The 14040-nt window shown below is 42.4% G+C and overlaps 1 protein-coding gene across 1 annotated transcript in view; it reads left to right on the top strand.

Annotated features, from left to right (window-relative positions):
• Positions 1-3212: 3212 nt before the first annotated feature.
• The window catches only part of PDSS2 (decaprenyl diphosphate synthase subunit 2), a 76084-nt gene continuing 65256 nt past the window's right edge, over positions 3213-14040 (top strand). Inside the window, exon 1 of the mRNA XM_083731426.1 lies at positions 3213-4284. Coding sequence (XP_083587552.1) covers positions 4007-4284 — 278 coding nt within the window. The 5' untranslated portion in view covers positions 3213-4006. The remainder of the gene's footprint in view (positions 4285-14040) is intronic.

Raw genomic sequence — 14040 nt, 5'->3', positions numbered from 1 at the left:
AGCTGGCCCAGACAGCCCAGGGACTGTTCCCAAGGATACACTGTTGGGTGCACCAGAACAAGCACCACCACACCTGCAGGAGTTCCTGCTTGCTTGCCCAATCCCATTGCTTGAGATGAGAACAGCACAAAAGACTGGTCACCACGTTCTTAAAAAAAAAAGCCAGGGTGCATTTCAGGTGTTAGGACGACTTCTTAGTTTGTGCCTAGCCATATATCTTACAGCTCTGCTTTTGAACTCATGAACTGTGTAGCCTGTAACCTGATCTATGATTTAACCGTGTACTGACTTCTGGAATAAAGCCTTTGGGAATAATCGAGTCCAGAGTCTGAGTACTGTGACTGAGTGTGGGAGCCAGAACATTTACCAACTAGCTGTCTCAAACCCCCCCCCTCCCGCCGCCCCCAGTGTAAAATTATATGTGTTATATCTAAGACTGTCACAAGAACTCCTATTGAATTAATTGTATGAGTTTTAGAAAATAAATCTATCAGTTCAAATTTGTGTGTATGGGTGTGCGTAAATGTATGTGTAATGTAAAAAAATAATAATCTTGCTATTAATGGAATAAAATTGATTACAGTAAAAAGGAAATGGCCTAAGAATTACTACCTTCTAGTTGGTCTTATATATGCATGCTTCATATTTTCTGGGAATACTGAGCTAAGTTTTTTCCCCTTTGCTGTTGTGATATTGCTTGTTCTTCCTTCCACCCCTATTTATTCACCATGAAATCTTGGATAGGGTCTTTCCATCTCCCCATTACAACGGCATGACTAGAAGGATAGGTTGGTATCCTACCTACCTCTATGGAGTGCTGAATCAACACCTGCATGATGATCCCAGGCTGAGCCAGTATTATGGATATTTGGATCAGGCTGTACTGAAGATGACTAAATAAGATATTTGTAAATAATTGTTTATTGTGCTTATGTGTGTATCAGTGGAGGGAAACCTCAGGCCTAGGGGCCAAATGTGACCTTCCAGGCCTATCTAGCCCTCAGAGCTCTCTTCCCAGGCCACACTTCTCACTTGTCTTGCTTTGTATCCCAAGTGTTTTTGGCTGTCTGGAATGTGTCCTTGAACTCTGATAATGCCTTTTGCTTGCCTGGATTGAGGACAGAGAAGGGCAGTGGTGGACTTTTGGGTCTCAAATTTCAGTGGCACCCTAACGGACAAGAAGGCAGTTTCTGCATGTGCTGTAGAGGGAAATGAGGGGCAGATGGGGCCCACCAACCTGAGAAGGTGGTCAATGTAGGAGAATGAAAACTCTGATCCTAAACCTCCACTGCCTTGCGGCTATACTTATTTGTGAGAAAGGCTTTGGGAGGAAATCCTGAGGAAAAATCTGACCCCACTGCCTTGTGGGAGAATAAAAAGATAAAGAGTAAACCCTACACAAATCCAGAGTGGAGATTGGATGGCATCTTATAAGCCTCCTTCCGGCAACTCCTATAGCCAAACTGGTGCCCAAAGTATGGTTCGGCTTTCCTTTGGACCACATCAGGGAGGCTGAGAGGGGGGCTCTTGTCATCTGGGCAGTCTGGGCCCTCCATACACACTGCCCAGGCTTGCGCCCTGGAGAGGTCACACTGGTGCTGCTACTGCAGCAAAATTGTGATTTGAATTCACCCTGCAAGTTGCATTTCATTGTTCTCTCAAGACAGACAGATGCGAACAACAAATGTTTCAACTCCACCTAGAAATGTATGACTAGTGTATGTATGTATATTCCAGCCTGTTCTTTAATAATAATAATAATAATAATCAGGGCTTTTTTTCTAGCAAAAGAGGCGCCGGAGGAGCGCCCACCCAAGGTGCTACCCACAGACTCCATTGTGCAACACAGAATGCCGTGCCACCTGCAGCCTCTGTTACACATTCCTGAGTGATGTGTCCCTGTGCCAAAACGCTACAGAGGTGCCGGAACTCACCAAAGAGGTTCCAGAACTCACCAAAGAAGTACCAGAATGCAGTTCCGGTGAGTTCCGGCTGGGAAAAAACTCTTGGTTTAATTATTTATACCCCTTTCTGGGTTTCCCCAGCCACTTTGGGTGGCTTACAGCATATCTAAAAACATAATTAAAAACATCAAATGTTAAAAACCTCCCAATACAGGGCTGCCTTCTAATGTCTTCTAAAAGTTGTGTAAAACAAAATTAAATAACAAAACACCTGAGTTATTGCCCTGAAGTAGCATTGGAACATGGTTTCTACTGAAGTTTTATCTAACTTGGAAGTTAGCATTTTGGGCTGTTTTCCTGGATTAAGCCTTTTAGCCTAGACCAGGCTCCTGAATCTGGTTTCTGCCACTGTTTTGTGGCTTACTGCATCATTCCCATCTGGTCCAGTTAGATTTTTTTATTTCAATAATTTGGATAGCTCAGACATTTTTGTTCCACGTAATTTTTTAAAATAAAAAAATATCTATTATTGCACAGAATGGGGATTGTAATGTGGTTTCTATGTGGTTTTTGTGGCATATTCCATCATGCTTACTAAGTCCAATAGGACTAGTGAATTTAGTTTGTTTGGATAGGTTAGAAATTGATGTTCTGGGCCATTTTTTATGATACTATTCCTTTCCTGAAATTGGTATTGGAGTATGGTTTCTGTGAAAGATTTGTTGCTGCACCATTTCCGTATTGCCCATTGTGAGTTGTGCAAATCATTTATCTGGATTGTTCAGGAGTTCATGTTATGGGCTGTTGTTTAATGATATTTATTGCCTGGAATGGGTTCCAGAATGTGGATTCTGTGGATATTTTGTGCCTTATGGCATGGATCCCATCTACTCATGCATGACGGGTGAATTTGGTTTGGAAGTTGGTGTTCTGGGTCACTTTTCCAAATTACTGTATATGGTCTGGATCAAGTATCGGAACAGCTTTTCTGTGAACTTTTTGTGGCCAGACTGCATCAATCCCATCTGTTTCATGCGACTGGTGAATCTGATTTGTTTGGCAAGTTCAGAACGGCCTCGAACAGGTACGCGGATGTGGTTTCTGGGCACATTTTAAGTTGCATTGTGTAGCTACATCTAGTCACATGACTTTTATTTATGTATTTATTTATTTACTAGTTGGAATTTTGGGTCATTTTTCCTGTGTAACATTCATGGCCCTGAGTGGGTATCAGATTGTGGTTCCTGCGAATCTAGTCGTGTATTTGGTGATTTGGTTAGGTTAGCTCTGGTGTCGCTGGACCTCCGCAGTCTCTCTGGCTGCAGCCCTGAAGGCAGCCCTGTTTAGGGAAGCTTTTAATGTTTACTAGACTATTGTATTTTAATATTCTGTTGGAAGCCGCCCAGAGTGGCTGGGGAAACCCAGTCAGATGGGCGGGGTATAAATAATAAATTATTACTATTATTATGATGGCTTGGGACTCGAGAATTTTTTTACGCTGCATTTGGAAGCGTGTTGGAAAAGCAAGGAAGCGGCTCGCCCGCGCCTTTCCCGTCTCCCGCGTTGCTCTAACAACTCTGCTCCTCCGCTCCCTCCAGGTACTGCCCCTCCCTCCCGGCAGCCGATGCCGCAAAGCAAAGAAGCAGCGCAAAAGCAACGAGGTCCGCATCTTCCCAGCCTTTCTTTTACGACACTTAAGATGGCTGCCTCCATGAAAGCGGCTTGTGGGCTGTGTGTCGGGGAAGCTACTTAGAGGGGTTGCCGAGCTCCTTTCCAGCCACCGGATTCAGAGGGTTTTGCCAAAACAGAACCGGAAGAAAGAAAAGTAGTGTTTTCGGCTTTTCTACCGTGAGGTAGAAAAGGAAGCTGGGAGAGGGATGCGGAGCGCGCGCGGCGTTTGAACCGTTGCGAGGCGCCTCATGGGACGGGAAGGAGGCGCAGGCCCTTAGGCGGTTTTTGCTGGGCCTGGACCGAGGGGAGGGAGCAGCTGCGCTGGGTCCCGCCCCGGAGTTCGCGGGAGGCAAGAGCTCGGGGCAGTCGGAGAAGGGCCCGCGTGGTTGCCTTGGGCTCCTCCGAAAGAGGCGTCCCGAAGGGGAGCCGAGATGCTGCGCTCCGCGTTGCTGCTGCCCTTGGCTCGAGGCTGTTTGCGGAGGAGCCTCCCGCAGTTGGGAGCGGAGGGGAGGCAGCGGCGGTGCCTCTTCTCCGGCTCTCCCTCGTCCGCTTCCCACTGGAGCAAAGTGGTCTCCGAAGCCGAGAAGATCGTGGGCTACCCGACCTCCTTCCTGAGCCTCCGCTGCCTCTTGAGCGACGAGCTGAGCAACATCGCCATGCAGGTGCGCAAACTGGTGGGGACCAGGCACCCGTTGCTCAACACGGCCAGGTAAGCTCCCCTAGGGGCCTCTGAAGCATTGGGCACCGAGTTGGCTGTCACTTTTCTCGTACACAACCGTCCACTCCTGCAAGCCAGGTAAATGGGAGGCATACTTACTCTTACTCGCTTCAATTGCCCAGTCACGTTTCCTATCACAGCACTTCTTCTGGTGCTGCGAAACCCCAGGATTCTCTTCTTTGACCTGTAGGGTGCTGCCTGGTGTGGAGTCAGACCATTGGTCCGTCAGCATTGTCTAGATTATGCAGCCCTGCTGCCTGAAGCCTTTCTTTAAAACAACAAACCCAGAGGCGGCTTTATGTTGAATATTTAGTTTGAATTGTTTGTTGTTGTTGATATTGTTGATATTTCAGAACAAATCAATAAAAAACTATTAGGAAGAAAAGAAATCCAAAGATGGCAAGAATCGAAACGGGGACTTTCTATATGAGTAGAAGTTTGATGAAGAGAGTTGTTTTAGGCCAAGATGTGAACACTCACTTAAAGATAGGAATGTTCCTGGTTTTTGTGCAGAGGGCTCATGGGGATATAGTTTTTTCAAGAAACTCCATATGAAATTCTTTTTTAGCTAATGAGCACCAAATGAAATAATTTAATGAGGGCCATTTTTAACTGGTAGAGACTATAAATTAAGGACCTTGGTGGTGAAGGAGACTATCTTGGTTATTGTTTGTTACTGTAATACAGAGCTTTCCAAACTTTTCATGTTGGTGACACACTTTGTAGACATGACATGACAGAGTAACTCATGACACAGTAACTCAGCAAACCAGAGGTTAAACTAACCCCTTTCTAGCCCTGAAAGGAGCACAAGGAGTGTTCGTGCAACACACCTACACACTGCAGTTGACATGCTTAACATGTCGCAACACATAGTTGGAAAGCTCTGCTGTAATACTTCACAGGAAGCAAGCATTTAAAGGCATTCTGTTTGACATTGACTGATGGCTTTTGTTTATTCCTTCAACTTCTTAAGAAGCTACTTGTTTTGGAGATTTTTGTAGTATGCAGATTTATTTACACTTCATCAATTGAGAGATGGTTGATAAAACAGTTATGGGGGCAATCCAAACCCTAGGCTGGAAGCAATAGGGCTTGTTGAAGTATCACCATCACCTCATCCGTGGCCTTCCACTCATGCTGGTCAAGTAAAAGGTTAGGGGGTGGGTTCAAGGAAAAATATCAATTGACTGCACCAGCTCTCGAACTAAAGAGGCTTCCAGGGGAAGATGCTTGGATCAAGCCCACTGCCATCACAAGATAGTAACAGGACAAACTCAGGATCCCCTGGATCATGTCCCAGTCCTGAAACACCTTGTTTTCTGGGTTTCCCACTGGCAGTTTCCAGCAGGGATACAGCTAGCAGTAGCTTCAGCCGACCAGTGTTTGGGTAGGCACGTTGGGATGCTTCTCATTGACAGGGTTGCCCTGCTGACATCTCCACCGCATCCACATGCTGTCTGGCACAACAGATTAGGGATTTGGACCCTCCTGCTTGTTTAATTGGCTGATCATCACAGTGAATTTCCTTCGCTGTTTCTGGTGCTGACTAAAAACTGGTCATTTATAGGAGCATTGCTTGATACTCTGGTCTGCTGTTTTCATTTCATTACAATGGTTATTATGGTCTTGGACAAGTCATATAAGATTATGTGATGTAGTTTTATAGCTATTTCCAAGATAACAATACTTTTCAGAAGAGATTGGTTTGATTTATTAACATCCTTCAACAGTTGTGGAAAAGTTTGATAGTTATTGTAATATTACAGCACTCTTCTAAGAGAGAAAACTTGGAATTTAAGTAGTGTAGGGTAGATATGTTTGTTTTTGCTGTTCTTTAATAGCTATTCAAAGCTATTTATTTGTATTGTTCTCAGAATATCTCCAGACATAATTAATACTTTTCTAGAGAGACCAATTTGAACAAATGAGAACTGTTTCAGCTAAAATAATCAAATTTAGAGGCAGTATATTGTCAGATAGCCCACCAATATGACATATAATCCTGGCAGAACATCACAGATATGTCAGTATAACATTCCATTAGTAGAATTGTTCTGCTGGCAAAAATGCACGGCATATACTGGTTTAAAAACTGATAATTTTTTCCTCTTCCAGCATACATCACTTAACGTTGTATACACTGAACCTCATTGATCTTTTAGTGACCATTTTCCCACTTTAAAGAGGTCCTTTTTGTTTTTAATCCCTCCACCCCAGAATATATTTGTGTCGTCAGCAAACTTGGCTACCTCACTGCCTCCTCCTAATTCTAGATCCTTTATGAACATGTTAAAAAGCATTGGTCTCATAACAGATCCTTTGGGACTCCACTACAGCTGTACCTTGGTTTTTGAACAGCTTAGTTCTTGAACGTTTTGGCTCCCAAACGCCGCAAACACCGAAGTGTCTGTTCTGGTTTGCGAACTATTTTTGGAAGCCGAACATCTGACGGGGCTTCCATGGCTTCCCATTGGCTGCAGGAGCTTCCTGCAGCCAATCAGAAGCCGTGTTTTGGTTTACAAATGTTTTGTAAGTTGAATGGACTTCCGGAACGGATTCAATTAGATTTCCAAGGTACGACTGTATTTGCATGCCTCGAGTTCTCTGCTTCTTGCTCTTTAACCTGTTCCAAGTCCATAAGAGAACATTTCCAATTAACTTGTGATTGATGTGTTTGCTCAGGAGTGTGCAGTAAGGAACCATATCAAAAGCTTTCAAGTAAACAATGTCTACATGCTGACCCTTTCCACAAGTTTGTTGATAGTCTCAAATGGATTAGTGAGACAGGGTGTACCTTTGTAGAAGTTAAGCTGATTTCTCTTTAGCAAGACGTGTCCTTGTATACACTTGATAATTTTGTCTTTAATGATGTTTTCCATCAATTTACTTGAAACAAACATTAAAGTGTTTTGAAGGTGATGTCTTCATTGCTTGACTGCTCCGTGTGCACTTTACAGGCGTCCTGACCATGCAGCTATATAGGTGCTGTGTTGTATGTGATTTTCTTCCTCTTGTTTGGTGTGCTAGAAAATTTGAATCTCTGCTTATAGTGATACTAGGGGAGTTGCTATACTGGGGCTACTGCTGAGTGTGCCACTGGGGGTGCTGTGATGGTGCCATTTTTGTATATGGTGGTGTGTGTGGTAGAGGTAACGCAAGGCCCCATCATGAGTTCATTGGCTGTCTCCATATGTGACTGATGACCCAGATTCTAGTGTTTCCAGAAGTTCTGGCAGGCATGTACATCTCTTTTTCTTTCTGCTGTTTTTATTTTCATTTTATCTTAAGTGCTTCCCTCCTCTCTCCCCGTTTCCCAGACAGCAGCATTGTGCATCTCCCACCCACCTCACCATAATTCAGAGTATCTGATTGTTCTGTTGTACCTCTTGAGAGAATGATGTTTACATATATTGCTTTTATATTGAAGCAAGTTGAGACATGGCGTTGCAATCCACAGGTGATGAAAGACACCTCTGCATGAGATTTACTCGGGTAGATTGTTAAGAGCTTATACTCTGTTCTAGTGGGCTTGAGATTGTCAGGTGCATAAAATGTTTTTGACAAAACACTTTATAGTCTGTCAATTTGAGGTAAAACTGTTTATATTCCAGAGTAGTTGCCTTGGTCACATACTATCATTTTACTAATAGCAAAGCCATGAAGATGGGCAAAAGGGAACTTAAAGCATGAGGAGGTTGGTCAGTGAGCCATGGCTGAAAATGGGGAACTCTGTAGCTTTGCTTTTTTAAAAAAGGAAACACCTTTGGCTTGGTGAGGCCATCATAATTTGTGATTAGCTTTACTCAGGCGGTGTCCGCACAACAGTATCTACCTTTGTTTATAGGCTAAAAGACAAAAAACTGACAGCTAACATTGAGGTTTTAATTTGAGTTTGAATCCATTGTTTAAGAAAATGGTCCAAAAAAGAAGTTGTTAGGGTAGCTTTAATTTTTTTATACTAAAGAGAAAGTTAATGATAGTTTGAGAAGACCTGTTTCAATATAAGCACAGTAAGTATAGTTACAGGCAGGGGCAGAAACCTCTGCTGTGTGAAAAGGATGGTATGTTTGACTTTCATGTGTCCTATAGATACTTCTTTGACACAACCCTCATGACGCTGACTGCAGCCTATGTAAGGAAAGGATATGTGACAAGTGTATGCTATAATACGACAGCTTAAAAATATCATTGAAAACAGTCTAGATGTCTTAGATATGAGTTATTATTGCTTTAAAAAGCAAAATACAAAACTACTCAAGAATAACAAAACTGCTATATATTAGAAACCACATCAAAACATTTCAAGAGATTATCTTAATTTTATGCTGACAACATAAATGAAATGGTGCTATTTAAAAGAATATGTTTTGTGTTTATTTTCAGCTCATGTAATTGCAGTTTGTTTAAGTCATTTAAATAGTGTGAACTGAAATACAGCCATGAAATAGGTAATATTGACTTTCAGATTTCTCAAGTGAGATAAATTGAAGGTAGCATTATTGCTCAAAACTTGGAAGTGTCCCATAAACTAAAGTGCTAAGGAGTATGGCCCATCACAGAATTAGATATGCTTAGGACATTGATTTCAGTGAGCTTAAGCACACTTTGCAGTGGGCTTAATCGTAGAAGTTTCCCACCCCCACCCCCTATACTGACAATATGGTAATCTCCATACAGCTCTAGTCTTCTGAGTCTGATGGCAGACAGTTTCACTTCATAGCTGTCCCAAGATCACCACATTTTCAGTAGACCACCAAATGCATAGCTGTGCTAACCTAGACTTAAATTTGGAGTGTTGGAGACAGGAAACTCTTTTGTTTGGGCATTCCCAATTGCTGAAATCACTTGGCTTTTAAGGCAGAAGCAAATTATTCTGTAATAAGCCTAATTTAGCCTTGTATTCCACTTTCACCCCACAGATTTTCCAAATTTAACAAAGCTGCTTGAAATTTTGCAGTTGTATTATTATTATGCTGCCTGTTATGCTGTATGGAGAGTTTCAGGCAAATCACTTATGACAGCTGGCAGATACTGGATTTCTGTAACCGAGGTGGCTTTCAGTATTTCAGACTTTTCCCTTACTTCCTCACTCCTCCAACCCTGGCCTGGTTATAAACTTCTAAAGAAGAAATATTCTGTTCCTAGCAGTTAAATTTGTTTTACTTTGTGGTGCCTGCTCAAAATTTGTGTCCTTGGCTAGCTCTGTGTTTTGAATGACCTTTTCATGTTCACACAGAGATTTGGTTTGTTCAATGACTTATGAAGGATTTGGAAAGGAGGCACATACTGGTACATTTTAGGAAACCTTCTATTAAAACCTTCGTAAAACTCTTCTTGGCTCTAAAGTAAGATGGCTATAACGCCAAGGGAGGGAGGAAAATAACATGTTCAGTTGAGGGGAGGGAGTCTTTAAAATTCAATGCCAAATTCTTCTTACTGAGGCTTTCTAAAATATTGGGGGTTTTGATAACAAAAAGAACTCATCTAAGTTCAAGGCAGAGAGAACAAGAGGTAAACACAACAGAGAAAAAATGACAAGGTTTTAGCAGAACCTTCATTTAATACATAATATTGAAGCAAAACTATCAAAGGACTTGAAGAGTGACTCAAACTGCATAACTTGCATTAACAAGTAGTTTATGACTTCCTTCTACTTTACAGAAGGTGAATCTGTGGCTGTCAGGGATTAGGCTCCAGCTCCCATCAGTCCCAGCCAACGTGGCCAATGATCAGGGAAGGTTAAGAGTTGTAGTCCAACAACATTTGAGGGCCACAGGTTCTTCATCCCTACTCTACTTGGTTTGGATGTTGCAATTTAAGTAGCTTTTAAGTACTTCAGGGATAGCCACACAAAGCCTCTTCAGCAACATTGGATTCAGAATATTTTTTTATTGTTTTCCTCTCTAAAAACTAGGTGCATCTTATGGTCGGGTGCGTCTTATAGAGCGAAAATACAGTAGTTTACAAAGCTCCCTGACCACCCTGAATCTGTTGTGACTGGACAGCAACTGATGTTTGCTGCCAGTGCTGTGAATTGGTGGGACAGTTGTGTATTTTTCCAAATGCTTCCCTCTGGCACCTAAAGCATTAGCGAGCCACGTGTCTCTGTCCTCTTCCCTTTTATCTGATAAGAGTGAACGGTACAGAATGACAAAGGTGGCATGTCTTGCATTTGAGCCGGTTCTTGTTCCTTCCTAGCTGAAGCAGAAACCAATTTGAAGGGCCAGCTGAGGTTTTTTTTTTAAATAAACTGCTGGAGAAAGTGCCACTACTTTTGCATGAAATGCTGCTGGAAAGTGGCGGATTTCTAGAGGTCAAGATGCTAGTTTTTCCTCCTCATTTCACTCTCAGAACTACTTGGGAAACAATTTATAAATGGACCTGGTCTCTTAAAAACTCATTTTTAAAAACCTTTTTTATTTTATTTAGGATGACATAAAACACAAAGTACAGCAATGTTCCTATGTGCTGGGGAGCTAATAACCTGTACTGTATAAAGTAAAATGAAAAGACAGTCCAACAATAACAATTCTATATTTTTGCAGTCTTTCTACTGGGTCAAGTGCTTCTCTTATAGATGCTGAATTAACCTGTTAATGCATCTATCAGCAAGGATCGGTGTCCATTACCCATCCCACAGAAGTGAATTTTGTGCAGGAACTTTTCTTGAAGTCCTGTTGAATATTGAACGGAGGTGTAAAACAGGTCTCGTTGGATTTGTTTCTTGAGCTATTACACCCTCTGAGTCAGCCTTTCCAATATTGCTAAATGCCAAGCTTAGTCATAGATTCATCGTTGTCCCCTCTAAATATTTCCAGAAATGTGTAACTATCATGCTCACTGACAAGCCCTTGTTTTTTTAAGGTAAATTAAGGGATATATTTATCAACATAGTAACATGTCAGGAGCAAGAACACTGAAATTTTGTATCCAGAATAGCTGTGTATAGTTCTGTTTTAAGATGGAAGTTTTCAGCATTGTTTATTATTATTAACATTATCATCATCATCATCATCATCATCATTATCATCATTTTAAAGTCATTTCATCATTTAGAGAAATATCCGTAGACTAGAGCATGACAAATGGGGTAAGTGATGTTAGTGATTGATCGGGACAGCACATGTTGTTTAACCACATGATTTATAAGCAGCTTTGCAGGGTGCTAATGCAGCTTTGAAAATAAATTGTATAGGCCACCTGCCCTCAGATCCTTTTAGTGTTCCTTCTTTATTGACTCCCACATTTCCCCTTTCTTTCCTTTTCTTCCCTTGAAAGCAAGCATGTTGGTTCAGAATTTATCAGTGGTGATTTTTACCAGTAAAACTAGAGGCATGATTGAGCCAAGTGAAATACTTTTCAGTCCCATTGATTTAAGTGGAAACCAGGTATTGAGTAGTATATGTCTACTCACAAGTAAGTCCTGCAGAATTTAAGATTGCAGACTTAAAGTGACTGGCTCAAATTCTTCTTAGAATTAATAAAATTAAATTGTAAAAATGTTGAAAAAGCATATCATATTTCACTAGAAATGTAATCTTCTGCATGCTTACACTTTCTGGAATCATTCTTCCCCAAGAAATTATATAATATTAATGGGAGAATTTTTCATAAATTGCATAAGCAAATTTCACATGACTAGCGCAAAATACAAAACATTTCGATAATTTTATTCTTTCATTTTCCCATCTTCCCAGTTAACACTTAGTGAAAACTTTTAATTACCAAAAATAGTTTTCTCTAAGTAATCTTGAAAACAGCATCAGTGTGCTAGTGTGGATTCACCTCTTGTTCATTAAGTCTGGGTCTCTGGTTATACTAGTTGTCAGTCATTGCTGATTTTAAACATATTTTCCTTTTTAAAATTGGAGTTTTTGCTTCCCTAAAATGTATGCCCTCACCCCTGAAATCTTTGCCACTTATTTTTACTTGAAGGAAATCTGGAGTGTATATGTAGGCATAGAGGAAAGTAAACCATTAGAAACTATTTTAATGCATGTGAAACAGACAGTGGAGCAAAGCTACAACTATCAAGATCGGAGTGTCAGAGTGCTTGTTGTCCTGGTAACAGATGAAGAAGATCAGGATGAGATTTCAAGAATACAGAGGAGAAAGAGACAACATTGGGCCTGTTATATTTAAAAAAATGCAGACCCCAGAAAAGCTTGAATGGTTCTTATGATTATGCCTTATTCTTCTACTGGTGGGTCAATATATAACCATTGCAAGTTAGATGAAAACATAGGTATAAAAGAAGTCTAGGCTTGAACCACAATAAGCGTTAAAAAATACTATGGATGACAGAGCATCCCTGCTGAGACTTAAGTCAATTGATTGTAGCGGGTCTACTCCATGACTGATATTCAATATTACCCTTAGCTTTCAGATAGCAGCAAAAGATGGAAGGCAGACTGCCTATATGCCAAAGTTTCTAAAATACCAGCTATAGATTAAGCGTTCGAAATACTGCTAGTAGTAATTGCTGGTTTCAGATGCAGGCTCGGTTGATGTTATATGAACATGCAGCAGCGAGCATCACACTTGCATGCTCTTCCTCTTCTCTTTGCATGCTTTGCTTTTTTAAAGGACTTGCAGTTCTTTGGCAAATATAATTGCCATTGCATGTGGATGAGGAAAATTATGGTTTGGGTCTGGTTTCAAATGCAAATATACAGAAAAACTGGTTGAATAAACAATAGTTTGCAGGTATATATGTAATGGCAAACTATGGTTTGTTAAACTAGATGTTTGTTAGAAAAAAAGCAGTATAATGAGAGATCAGTGGGAGATGAAACAATCACAAGCTTGAGGCCAACTACCGTATTTTTCGCCCTATAGGACGCACCGGCCATAGGACGCACCTAGTTTTCAGGGGCGGAAATCAAGGGGAAAAATTATCCCCCCCCCCCCCGCAGCTCTGGGAGCAGTGGACAGGCTGCACGCAGCCTGTGCGCTACTCCAAAACCTTCTTCCTGCTTTTGCGGGAGGTGGTGGAATTTCCCCATCTCCCACAGGAGGGAGAAGGGACGGACTCGGACAGTCAGTCCCTTCTCCCTCCTTGGGGAAAAGCCCCCAAGAGCGGCGCCTCTTTAAAGGCTGCACGGCTCCTACGGGCTTTTCTACGAGGTGGGGGAATTCCCCCACCTCCTAGAAAAGCCAGAAAAGCCGCGCAGCCCCTTTAAAGAGCGCACGGCTTTTGCCTGCTTTTGTGGGAGGTGGGGGAATTCCCCCATCTCCCGCAAAAGCCCACAGGCGCGAGAAGGGACGGACTCCGCCAGTCAGTCCCTTCTCCCTCCTTGGGGAAAAGCCTGCTTTACCCCACCGCCAGCCTCAAAGCCGGGTTGGAGAGTAGCGGAAAGGCATCACACGCTTTCCCGCTGCCGCCCATCCTCTGGGGCTGGCGATGGGGGAAGCGCTGCTTTCTCCCACTAACAGCCTCCAAGCCAGGTTGGAGAGTAGCAGGAAGGCGTTGCGCACCTTCCCGCTGCCCCCCATCCTCTGGGGCTGGCCATGGGGGAAGCGCTGCTTTCCCCCACCGCCAGCCTCAAAGAGCAGACTCTCCTGGCTTCAGCGGAAGCAACGCGAAGCCTCTGGAGCGCAGGCTTCGGAGGCTTCGCATTGCTATAGCTGAAGCCAAGGAGCCTCCATTCGCCCCATAAGACGCACACACATTTCCCCTTCATTTTTGGAGGGAGAAAATGCGTCTTATAGGGCGAAAAATACGGTAAGTTTGTTCTTGGTATA

This window comes from Podarcis gaigeae, assembly GCF_964106915.1.
Source record: "Podarcis gaigeae genome assembly, chromosome: 3".
In the NCBI taxonomy this organism is placed as follows: domain Eukaryota; kingdom Metazoa; phylum Chordata; class Lepidosauria; order Squamata; family Lacertidae; genus Podarcis; species Podarcis gaigeae.
This window is presented reverse-complemented; position numbering and strand designations above follow the sequence as displayed.